General features: G+C 37.1%; 1 protein-coding gene across 1 annotated transcript in view; it reads right to left on the reverse strand.

Moving 5' to 3' along the window:
- Positions 1 to 4275: 4275 nt before the first annotated feature.
- Positions 4276 to 13814, reverse strand: part of LOC139737750 (uncharacterized) — a 32658-nt gene continuing 23119 nt past the window's right edge. The window contains exon 2 of the mRNA XM_071648426.1: positions 4276 to 4606. Within this exon, the coding sequence (XP_071504527.1) occupies positions 4587 to 4606 (20 nt within the window). The 3' untranslated portion in view covers positions 4276 to 4586. The remainder of the gene's footprint in view (positions 4607 to 13814) is intronic.

Here is a 13814-nt window from a genome sequence, read left to right on the forward strand (position 1 = left end):
CAAGGGTGTTGGTTCTGCAGTTAGGGTTTACCAATATAAACATGCGAACATACACACACGCACACACACACATACTTACACTCGAGCACAATATCGATTATATACAAGTGTATGATATATAGTGAAAACTTTGAGCAAAGAAAATGGGTTTTCATCGGGATTCGAACCCGAGACCTCCTGTATATAAGTTATAACACTATAACACTATATATATATATATATATATATATATATATATATATATATATATATAATTATATATATATATATATTTTTTTCTTTTTTTGAAACAAGGAGTGAAAAACTGACCAGAAACAATTGTAATAATAAATAGCGAAAACTTTGAGCAAAGAAAATGGGTTTTCATCGGGATTCGAACCCGAGACCTCCGGATTACTAGACCGGTGCTCTACCGACTGAGCTATTGAAAGCCCTAGATTGGTGTTCGTCCCAAACCCTTAACTCTCTTTGCTCGTGTGGTCAGAAGCTATAGTGTGTGTATCTGTGCCACACACACACACACACACATTAACCTGACATAAACCCAAATGATGTAAATCAACTTTGGAATAAATGTGAGGGATCGCCGAAGCCGAGGTCTCGGGTTCGAATCCCGATGAAAACCCATTTTCCTTGCTCAAAGTTTTCGCTATATATGAATTATGTATATAATGATAATAATAATCATTATATATATATATATATATATATATATATATATATATAGTGTTATAACTTATATACAGGAGGTCTCTGGTTCGGGTTTGGGTTCATATATAAAAACTTATATATATATATATATATATATATATATATATATATATATATATATATACATATATATATATATGAAGAGTTTGTTCGCAAAAACCGATAAGTCCATTTTTGAAGATTTTGAAGTACGATATCTGTCATAAAGTACAAAATAATACCTTTTAAATGATATATTGGTCACTACATAAAGCTAAATTTTTGAAGTTATGGTCAAAAGAAGCAAACATTTTCTTATTATTCTCTTTATTTTTTGACATTTAATCGCAAATATCTCCATTTGGCAAATATGGACTTATCGGTTTTTGCAAACAAACTCTTCATATCGATATATATATATATATATGAGACAGTGCATTACAAAACGAACAAAAAGTCTCAAGCAGTAACTTTGTGTGAGGACTGAAAATATGTGAAACGGGTCAACCTAGCCAATCTTGAGTTTTTCATATTTTCTGCAAAAGAAAGCTTTCTTCTACATTATTTTAAAGTTTGGGAGCATAAAAGAAAACATGAAATTGAGTTTTTAATCGTTTTTCGTGGGTACCCTGTTAACACTCTTCACTTTCAACTCTAATAACTTAAGAAGCGATAATACTACTGCTTTGAAAGTTAGCAGTTATCATGAACAGAATGTGTTGATAAAGCATGCTCAATTTGAATTTAATCGGATAATTGCTTCGTTGTTATTGCGCTAGTGGTTAACACTCTGTTTTTTGTCCCATTGATTACACAGCTAGCACGGCTTGATAAAGATTAAGCGCTTGAATAGACCCTTTACATCAAAGTCTCTTTTCTCAGTTTCACACTTTCCCAGAGTGTGTGCTTTCTTTCCAATACTTTGATAGGTTAGGAGAGTCCATTTGAACTGAGTTATACATCGTATCAAAATTTAGAGTCTGTTGTTCCAGATTCTACCCTTAACTAAAAATCGATGTCTGGCGACTTTTTGTTGGTTTTGTGATGCAGGGTCAAATATAGACACCCATATGAATGATAATGTTCCCCGAATTTTCTTGTATTTGATGGTGAGATTCAGACATTATATAATATCATGAAATATTTGGGCAAAGAGTGTTTTTGTGAGGGTTATCTTTTCAACGTAAGGACAGCTGAGTAACCAACGATCAACATTGAGTAAGCTTATTTGTCATTCTGAAAAATGTATAAAACGTTTTTGATGCATCCACGTTTCAGTAAATACCCTCTTTCTTTGTTGGCAGACTGAAATTGAGGTGTAATGGTAGTACTCGAGTAATAAACGTCATCACCATCATCATGCCAGATTATGTGTTTACCGGATGACTTCTTGCATTTCGGGGGGGGGGGGGGGGGGGGCGGGAGGAGGGGGGGGGGGGTTAAGTTGTCACTTCTTCGTCCTCCGAGGCACCGATAGTCTGGTTTCCAGACCCCTTACCCGAAAAGAAAAATCCACTTTAACCTGCTCCGGTTTCGACGTTGAGGGCGTCAATATTCTGTGCAGCAAAATAGTACAAGTAGAGGGTCTGGAAGACAGACTAATGCACCGTGGGATATAGAACAAAGAAAGAGGACCTCACATCCGAGTTATGCAATAATGATGGTGTAAAAAATTCAGCTTTACCATTAATCTCCGTAAAAACTTATATCCATGCACACTGTCTTGGTTTGCAGCACACAATCGTTCATTAACCACGCACGCTGAAACAACTACATTGGTTAGTTACACGTAACAGTCGTAAAATCCTACACTATTTCTCTCTCTCTGGCTGTAAGTGTATATATATATATATATATATATATATATATATATATATGAAGAGTTTGTTTGCAAAAACCGATAAGTCCATTTTTGAAGATTTTGATGTACGGTCTCTGTCATAATGTACAAAATAATACATTTTAAATGATATATTGGTCACTACATATAAAGGTACATTTTTGAAGTTATGGTCAAAAGAAGCAAAAATGTTCTTATTATTCTCTTTATTTTTCTTGACCTTTAATCGCAAATATCTCCATTTGACAAAATGGACTTATCGTTTTTTGCAAACAAACTCTTCATATGTATATTTATACATATATATGCATGTGTGTGTGTGTGTGTGTGTGTGTGTGTGTGTGAGCTTACATAAAACCAAAAGGCACAAATGATGTAGGAAAAGAAGAGAAGGACATTTTCACTCCTGTTTCAGTTCTTTTAACCGAATTTAATGTATTCATTTCGTTTGAATCTATGCCGAACCGAACATTTCAGTAGAAACAGAGCTTATACCCACGAGAGCATCTAAACTATAAAAGCTCAACTGCGTAATTACACATTCTTTAAAACCAAAGTGTCAAAAATCAGTGCTCGTTGCATGCATTTCCTTAGCATTTTAAAAACAAAAGAAATAATATATCAAGAAGCTGAGCCGTATATAGAGGTGAAAGAGAATGTTCTTCAAAATCACATTTTACTGAAATCAAGGCATAACAGTATCTCTTAAAGGTTGACGAATCGTAATCTCGACTAAACACAAACATTTGCTACAAAAATAGCCTGTCTAGAGAAATTTACAAATGTCACAGGAATTCACAAAATATGATTATATATATTGTTCTCACTCCTATCGGGGTGTTTCTCTTTTCCTACATAATTATGTAAAACTTTGGGATACAAATCCGTCTAAAATAATTTCTTGTTTCTTCCGTCTGGGTGAAAGAGTTCATGTGAAAGAAGAAAGAAATAACCGGTACCCGCTCGTGTTTTGCTAAAGTTATAAGGTTATCAATTTGTATATCATATACGTTGATATTTACTCATGATAGTGAAAGAAAGGAAAACAAAAACAAAAACATATTAATCCCAAAAGAATAAGTTTAAAGTAGAAATACGATTCACAAAGTGGGAAGGTCCTTTTGCTGCGAATGATTTGATCAAAAAGTGAAATTGTATATTCTGCCGTGATGGTATAGATATCGAATCAATACTTTTAATAAAATGCAATACCAAACCTGTTTCAGTTTGTTCAAGTAAACTAGAATCCCGGTGCTGCTAACACTGCTGGCGCGATATAATTTTGTGTAAACTGAGTAATACTATAAATCTGAAAATAGCTCAAGAGACGAGGTATTTAAGGAACACTCTTGTAGTTGTGTATGTGATGTATCACATTACCTCTTTATTTTTTTCTAAAGCAATTATAGTCAGGAACGAATGGTGACAGAGATTATGCGGAAGCTAAACGGCATTGATTTCATGCGGACACAACGCATTTGGCATTCATTGTTTGAAAATTTCCAGTCTTGACCAAACTAACATTCATTAAAGATAGTAAACCATGATATATATCAAAGGAGCAGTAGCAAAAGAAAAAAAAAAAGAGAGAGAGGAAGAAGTAGAAAACAAGCATCAGTCCACCCCCCCCCCCCCTCCCCCGAATAGACGAGTTATTCTCCCGGCTGTGTTGAATTCTGATTCATGTCTCAATTAGCAAATCACACGTTTGGATGATTGGTTGCGCAATTTACAGCGAGTGTAGAGGGGAAAAAGACATGGAAGGGAAAGAAAACGGGGTGGGGTAAGAGACAGGCAGGGCAGGAGAATTTATGAGATAAAGCGAGGCAGAATTGAAGCGAAAGTCCAATTCCTGGTGACGATGAAAGAGGGTTGATTGTAAATCCAAGATGGCAGTCTGATCAGATGCTGGCCTTTCAGCGTGCAGTCATGACGATCTCTTTAGTTGTTGTTTTCTTTTTATGCACGACATTCCAAAAAAAGTTGGATGGAGAAAAATAACTTGCGTACTTCTCGGGAGACAGCGCCCTCTTTGGCCGATAGTCTACAGGCGAAATTACCTTCTTGTTTGTTGATCTGTGAGTGAGCGGAGACAAGAGAAAAGAAAAGAAGGAAAAACATGTTTAACATTGATATGACACGAAGGCCACTGATTCGGCAAGATCGGATATTACTGGAAGCTGCATATCATTTTACATCAATTTTTTTGTTTTGTTTTCAAGCAATATCATTACGCTTCTGACAGGAGTACTATTTTTTGGGAGAAGTGGAGTTTTCTCCGGTGATCATGTCGAAGTTGTCATTCTCTTGCAACATAATTATAGAACATGCGTTTATGCAGAGTTGCATAAAATGTATACATGTACGCAACAAAAACGGACTCAGCACTATAACGTCTTTTCCTCTTTTCAAGACTCGAGGATTGTGAATTGTAAATTTGGAATTAACTTTATAAAATGTGTGCTTCTTTTGCATAGTGCGTTTGTATACACAATTATGATGAAGAATGTGACAAATCCTACATGGTTTCAATTATCATTTTGCATGTACTCGAGACTTGCTCGAGACGTGCATTATGACATTATTCCATTTCTTACAAACGCGAGTCACCGGCGTTGACCCGATGCTAAACCCTGTAGATTGATCCTTGTCACACACACACACACACACACACACACACACACACACACACTCTCTCTCTCTCTCACTCATTTTCCATTCACACTAATTTTTGCAAGGATATTTATTCATTTCCATTCAAATAGTATGAATGCAATAGGCCAAACTGGTATCTCTGTACAGCATAGCAAAATATTCATATCATTTGGACACAATGAACCAAAAAAGAAAATCCTTCAGGTGCACTTCTTTTCACACATTAGAAGTAGAAAAATTAATAGTGGTTAATATACAAAAAGATAACCGAGCATACTATCAATTTCATAGATAACAAAAGCAGCTGACATGAATATACGATTGTACAACTAAGTAGAATGGAAACATATGTACTGACAGAAACCTACCCCCCCCCCCCACACACACACACAAATGCACACATACTTCCAACCTACGCCTATAACATCTATAACATTGGCCCAAAGATGAGTCTGTGGTTAGAAATATTCGGGTCATTCTGAAGTTCTTCCCAATTTCGCCACCACTGCATTGCAGCGGATGATCAAGAAGAGGAATGAAGGAGAGGGGGAAAAAAAGAAGAGGATATTGAAATATTGCACTGGTATATCGTAGATAGGAGATGCAGCAAGATCCCGGCTGCTTACGCTGTCATTTTCGCCGGCGATGCATCGACCCCTTAATTGTTTTGGCACCCGTCACAACGCATTTGCAGCATTATGAGGACAACAGTAGAGGTATTACAAGGCGTTGGTGTGGCCTGGCAGGGGGGCTCGACTGCGTAATAAAACGATGATGCTGGTCTTATAACCCCCTCCCCTGTAAATTATTTGTTCTTGATGATTGGCTTGCCCCGCCGGAGTAACCCCACCTCGCCTCGATGCCAATTACGATAAATGCTCTTAAATAACCCGCAAGAGGCGTAGGTGGAAAAAATCGCAAATATCAGGTGCGTGTGACGTCATCAAACAGAGCTTAGGAGATGCACCTGAAAACGGGTCACAACAAGAACGTGTATCAATTTTGTGCACCTTCGTGGAAATGATGTTTAGCGACTTCTCTAGGAGTACTATTTATCCCACCAGTGATGGATGGTACGATGAAAATATTTTAGAATGCAAATCATACAGCTGTAAAGCATCAATATGGCTTCGCATCAACACCGAAACGATGTTTGATAAAAATATGATAATAGTAATTTGGATTAATGCAATAACAATAAAAAGAAGAAAAGACGAAGAAGAAGAAGAAGAAGGAACAGGAACAAGGACAATGAGGAGAAGAAGAGCAATAACAACTGTAATAATGAAAATAATGATGCTGTTCTTTCAGAGGGGCTCTGCAATTATCATTTCTCAATACCCCGGCATTTCCAGTTACCATTTTTTTTTTTTAATGGATAAAAAATCTTGTCAAAGGATGCACGCAATCGGTTGGATTCGAACTTTGGACATCCGATTCAAAGTCAAGGCTCTTATCCACACTACCACCGCAGGTTTCAGTTTTTTATTCCAAACGTTTGAAGTTCCGAAAATAACATAAGTTTTATTTTTTCCGAACGTTCGTTAATCCGAAAATGGGTGAAAATTTTTATCTTCCGAATGTTCGTTGGCAATTTTTTTTTTAATTTTAACCCGTTGAGGACGAGTCCCGAGTATACTTGGGCAGGGGTCTATGGGAAATGCGTGTTGTAGCAAAATCAAACCGTCCTCAACGGGTTAAGAAGACTGAACCTTATTAGTTTATTTGCGGAAAAACGAAATCTCGAAATAACAAACATCACCCGACCGTGCCCCACAAGTGTACTTCTGGGTTCAGACCTGGGGAGTTTCATCAACGTTTGTCAGCGCTGACAATTTCAGCAAAATCCTTGGTTTTGATTGGCTGAGATGCTCTGGTCACTGACTGTTACTATGGTGATTCAAGTTGTCAGCGCTGAAAAACATTGATGAAACACCCCCTGCTCTCTTTGTGCGTGGATAGACGAGTAGTTCCGATGCCATAATGCAACCATCCTCATACGACGCATATGGACGGGTACACACAAACTGTAACACTAAAATGCGTTTAATCCTTCCTTCCCTAACTCTGCTAAAATGCTTAGCGCGCATCCACCTGCCTTTTCTCTTTGCCAATCGGCATAGACATTCATCAAGTAACCGTGGATAAATAAAACTCACATAATCTTCACTGAACATACGGTATCTCGATACCAGTGAGGTGGTATGCCATGGTTAAAATTGCTACAGGTCGGGAGTGTGTAGGTAATTAAAAGAACTAGGAGGTTACTGGAGAAAATAAAGGGGAGAAGATAGAAACATAAAGACAAAGCACTTAAAGCGGCAACTAAACAGACTTTGAATGTTAATTGGAGAAGTATATCAAATCAATATAGGTGTCATTTTGTTCTCTGTATCTTATACTCACGTGTGTATCCTTGCAAGTTTATATGATCTCTGTTTTTTATCTCATCATCATTTACGCAAATACAACATGCTGGGTCCTCTTTTTTTTTTTCTCTCTCTCTCTCTTTGTGGTGTATGCATGTAAAATCAGAGTGTTCCTGCATTTTTTCCCTTTTGTTTTCTATTTTTCTCCTGAGCGTCGCTGAAGGGCGAACGGGTTCCCTAATAAAGAGGTGTAAATGACACCAGTATAGGATGAGTGCATTACGCAAGACACCGCCGTATGTTGTTTGAAAACACGGACTCATGGTATAGGGCTGCAGCTACCCTACCCCCTGTCACGCAAGGCGGGCTCTGCTTCGCTTGGCAGGGCAAAAACGCGAGGAGGAGCAGCGAACCGTACCACGCTGAGCCGCAGTTCGTACTTTCGTCACAAGTCTCTATTCTGTTTTTCTTGCAGCACCTTCTCGCCATGGCGGAGGCTAGATTCATGTCGGATATGCTTACTCTCTCGCATGAAGAAGTACTGGAAGCTTGGTTTTTATATGGAGGCGAATCCTTGGGAACTTGTGTGTAACATCTGTTAGTTGCTATTTACTCGATTATTTGATTTCACTCCAATTACAAATTAAGGTTGTACTTCCTTTTATAGAATGTACTTGACATCTGCAACGCACACACTAGTAATAAGATCCTCACTGATATCACGTCACATCTATCGTCATAGTGCAATGAATTCGAAAATTGGCGAATTAATATTACATCAAGAGAGGAGGAAAAACTGAAGTGAAGAGTTAATTCTCTTTCTTTGTTTTGACGCCTACAAATCAGTTTGCCATGGTACCAAGCTATAAATAATGTAGAGCTAGTCGTATTATTCCTTTATCTTTTATTGTTCGATAAGCATTCTCGATAGAGCAATAAAAGAGATAACAAACAATCCCCTTTTCCCTATATCGTAATGCGATTCAAGCAATTTCCAATTTTAGTACACTGTATTAAAAGGTACAATGGAAAACTGCTTCGACATCTACTGTAGATAAAGATTTATTGTGACGTCACATTCAGTCAGACACGTCGGAAGAATTCACCACTTATCTAAAAATAAGAGGCACAGGTCATAAATTGCATGAAACAAGAATGTGACAAAAAACTATTCAAAAGACCCCGCTAAAGTTTGTTCTGTGTAAAGCAGAGGTTTTGCAAACTATATACCAGATCTACGTTTCTGTAATTGTTGTTTTGCTCTGATTTTTGTATTGGATATTGGATATTTCACTCAATTTGAATCAAAGAAAGTAAATTCAACATTATTTCCTTTTTCTTTATGTACTAGGATACTTTGTTTCTAACTTCGCTTTAGTAGGGGCTGTTTGTCTTAAAAAAAATAATGCTCAAGCGATTACGTCTTTGGTAGATATGAAAACACTAGGGGTGCAAAGCAACGGTTAACCCTGAGCTGTAATATCAAAGATAAAGAAAATAAAAACCTTAACGTGTCACAAACATGTTTAATGGCACAGCGATCTCATTTTATCCATTCACAGGCTCCGGTGTTGTTTTTCATCTTTCGTAGTCGTGACAGTAGAATGAATACCCGCTATTTCACTGAATAATAGGTTAGGATTTATGGGACATAATTATTGATTTGTATCTTACCAAAACTCGCGTACCATACTTTGTTTCCATTCATTGATGTATCTCTGGAGGCACAGAAGGATCCCTGCGATTTGCACATGTATAGATTTATGATATTTATACACTCTCAACAGGAAATTGTGAATTAACATCTCAACTGCTGTTACTCCTTCAACTTTTAGCTGACTCTTGAATGTTAAATCCAAAATTTTGAGCGTTAAATTTAACATTAACGAAAAGTTGGAGGAATTACAACATTTAAAATGTTGATTTACTATTTCATTTTTATGATATACATATATTTATGGTATGTATGTGTGTGTGGGTGTGTGTGGTGATAAATTCAATAACATAAATGTTATACGTAAGTGCAATAAACCGTAACTCTACTCCAAATAGGAGATAACAAGAGATAAAGACGTAAAATTCTGTGAAAGATGTGAATGTCAAAAATATAAATCAGCGATCGATCAACCTTTCTCTCTCCACATCTATGTCTTGCTATTTGTAGTCTTTGAGGTCATCTATCTCTCTTGCTCGCCATATATTTATGTCTTTTTTAATTTCGATTTTCTTCCATGCCTTATGGAATGGTTCATCTTGCATTTCCTCTCTAGTTCTTGAATGTCATATCTTTAATCCTTGCATTTCTAAGAAAAATGATTTGACATATTTTCTTTTCTTTAACAAAAAAAAAAAAGTTCTGCACCTCTCCGCTAGGAGAAATCTTATGGCAAGGAATGTGTGCGATATCCAATGAATATGAGCTATTCCTACATTTTGATCAACTCATACACCAAGCTCTACTTCATTACTGGAGAAAAGTGAGAAATTCAGCTCAACATTTATAAAGACAGTCACAGAGTTCTAATTGTGCTGTCGTAACGCATTGCTGCCACTGAAATTCGGATCAAGCTCACTACTTTCAACTAGAATCTAAAAGAAATCAAAAGCATGTTTGTTTCGTGTCTTCTGCTAAAAATGGAGGTGATTCATTCGGCATCCTTAAAAACTGTGGCATTCCGTCTCTGCCTAAACGTATCAATGTCAATATAACAAGCGCGAAAGTAATTCGACTTTTTGGTATTATTTAAAATATTGCCGTCTCGCTGTGCTCAATTTGGAATAGTGCTTCTCGGCATTGCAATTTCCTCTGCAGAGAATGATGCTACGGTTAGTGAAAAGAAAGCCACCGCCGTAGACAGATTCTTTTTTTTTAAACGAACAAAATAATAAAATTTGACCATAATTCGCAGGAAAGAACAATCGCGTTGAATTTGAAAGCTGACATGTGTTATTGCGCCAGAACCTACCGATATTGGCGAGCAAAATATACATTTTGTACCGCATATTAATCTTCCAATCCAAAGAAGTTTCTTGTCACACCCCGTGAAGTGAAAGGAAACTACACAACGAGCAATTTTAGAGGGACACTCTAGATATCTATGAATGACGAGAGTGATATATGACACATTTCTCTCCTTCTCTTATGTCTATAATTCCTCTCTTTCTCTCTTTCTTTTCTATCTCTCTCTCTATCTCCCTCTCTCGCTTTCCTTTCTTTGCTTGTACCTTTTAGTCATGATATAATATTCCCCACGTTCAGTCTGTACTCTTCCCGCGTCTGATGCTCTGTTGTTTTTGTTTTTTGTTTTCTTTTTCGTTGACCCAATTCTGTTTCTTCTCTCTCTCTCCCTCCCCGTCTTTCTTTTGTTATCTCTCCCTTTATTTTTTTCTCCCTCTCTCTTTCTATCTCTCTCTTGTCTATCTATCTTTCACTTTTTCTGTGAGTCGCATGCAGACACCATTTTGCTCAAAATTAATGTAACAGATGTTACGGCCCCAGCGACAGGGTCGGCTGAATATATTCATAGTTTCTAATATGAGCCATGGCGTATGGAAGGGGTCGTCCTAACTGAGCAATGCCTTCTCTAATCGCTTAACTGTAACCTGTAGTCAGTGGTGTGACAGAGAAAAACCAACTCATGTCACACACACACGCATACACACTCACACATTATATTTTCTATCATGTTACATGCATATATACACACACATAATTTTATACGATATATGTATGTATGTATGTACAGTATGTATGGATAGATAGGTAGATAGATAGATAGATAGATAGATAGATAGGTGGAGAGATAGATGGATAGATAGACTAATTGATTAATTGATAAAATAGGTAATTGGATAAATTGTTATAATATAACAATTTATCCAATTACCTATTTTATCAATTAATCAATTAGTCTATTGATTATTATAATACAAGCAATTTTAGATTCCAAGTATTGCCTTCACAAAGTAATTAAAAAAAGCAGACTGGAAATTTTTTTTTTTTTTTTTTGCAGAGAAAGTATGTATGTTTACTTCACTGAACTATTTTGCGTCCCTCGCCTTGTCAACACTCCTGAAGAAGGCACGGCACGCCGAAAATTTCAGTCAAATTAACATACTAGTAAAGGCCTTCTCACTTAGCAAAAAGTGCATTACCAGTAAGTTTTTCAATGTATGTTTATAAGCATAAGATTACTCACAAACGCGTTTGTGTTGACATATTTAAAAACACAAGAATATGGTTGTGAATAACCTTGCTTTTCTCACGATGTGAATAAATACATCATAATGCGCACGCACACATACACACACGCACGTGCACATCTAAAGATACGATAGGTGAAAAAAAAATGTGTATACGCAGTTTTAGGAAATGCCAGTATACTCAAAGATATTTATTTGATAAACAGTTGTTTTCTATACTATGAAAACAAGAATTCGCCATGGTGTGTGTCAGCGACAGAAAGAGAGAGAGAGAGAGAAGGGGTGAGGGGAGGATATCAATTACCAGATTGATTACAATATATTAATCATCATTGAAATGTGTCCTCTTTTCTGAAAACCCAAAATATTTAAAGCAAAAACAAGCGGACAACCAGACACGATTTGCTCACATTCGTGTTCTTTCTGTTGTTCAAACAGGGGTGTCCTTTTTATCCATCTAGCTGGTGTAGAAATGAATATAATATAGGAGCTCAAGATGCCTGCGATTACTTTTTAGGGGGTATAAATCACGAAATAAATACAAATTGCATGAGTTTTCTCCCTCTATACCCGTTTCAACAGTACAGTTTCTGCCTACGTGTTTAATTTCAAAACTACTGACACAGCAGTGTATAACTGGGACCATTAAGAGTTGTAGAGATGAATGCATTTGATCCGTTGATTTACAGTCTAATAAGGCAGCATTAAACGCTCACTCGCAGAAGTAAACATGACGACGAAATACGAGCATCGATGTTATACAACGGTTTTTGCTAAATTGATTTCATCACTGAGCTACAGCCGTGACAGGATCTAAGTAAATTGGTCGCACGTATGAATGAGTAGATCACGTGATTTGATTGTATTGATAGTCATGTCATGTGATTTTTTTTTTCTACATTCAGAGAAACGGCTTATTTCAAGTAGTGTGTGTACATGAAAGATATCGTCTTGTAAGATGCCTGCAGATACGGACTTAGTCCTGTAAATCATATTAAGTAAAAACATTTATCAGTCAATGTTATGAAGAGATGTTTTCCATCTGCAAACTGGAGATAAAAGGTTTCAGCCTCAAATTACCGCATGACTGTCATTTGTGTTGTTGTTGATGTTGCTGCTACAATCTGTGCTTGCTTGATATAAACAGACTACTAGCGCCTTTATTCTGGTCGCATGCAGTTCGTCAATGGCGTGAAAAGTGGGACGTTAAGTACGTAGTCTATTTAGGATTCGATACATCACAAGATTCCCCCTGTGTCTCTGCAAAGAATAATCCACCCCCAGATCGTAACTTGTGAGTGGAGGTAAGTTTATCTTTGGTATCCTTCCAGATCGAAGACTGTGGAGAATATAATTATTGTATCAAAAACACACACTTACCAGTAGCTATTGAAGGCAGGAAATTATTAAGCAGAGGGGTGAAGGTTGAGGTGTGAGTTTTCTTCAATTTGTCTCCCTCTTCAAATGAAATTTGTGAGAATCCGACTGCTGATCTATGATTTAACAAACATGTTGAAAAAAAAGAGAACAAGTGGGATTCGAACTTGTCATCTTCTGCTTTCCGGGCAGCGAAACTATCACCAGGCTGTCCCTGGTTGCCGCCAGTGACACGATGAACACGATGATTGCACTACATGACATAACAATGTCGGAATGTCGGAGCTTGGGTACTTGTTTCAAGTTCATCGTGTCACTGCCGGCAACCAGGGACAGCCTGGTGGTAGTGTCGCTGCCCGGAAAGCCGTAAATGACTGGTTCGAATCCCACTGGTTCCTTTTTTCCAACATGTTTTATCAAATTACAGATCAGCAGTTGCGATCGTACAAATTTCTTTTGAAGAGGGAGACAAATTGAAGAAAACGCACAACTCAGTTTCTAAAATTGTTTCATTTTTCATATCCATGAGAAAGGTAAACATGGCAAACACCAAACAACAACAACAACAACAACAACAAGGACATCGACAACGCTAACAGCAAATTGGCTCTTGTTGTATGGAAAGATTCGTGAAACTCGCTATTCCTGCATTCCCTACATCTATATTCGTTAATAGTAAA

Source organism: Diadema antillarum, unplaced genomic scaffold (assembly GCF_040938485.1).
Source record: "Diadema antillarum isolate AM-2024a unplaced genomic scaffold, OU_Dant_1.0 seq00000702_RagTag, whole genome shotgun sequence".
In the NCBI taxonomy this organism is placed as follows: domain Eukaryota; kingdom Metazoa; phylum Echinodermata; class Echinoidea; order Diadematoida; family Diadematidae; genus Diadema; species Diadema antillarum.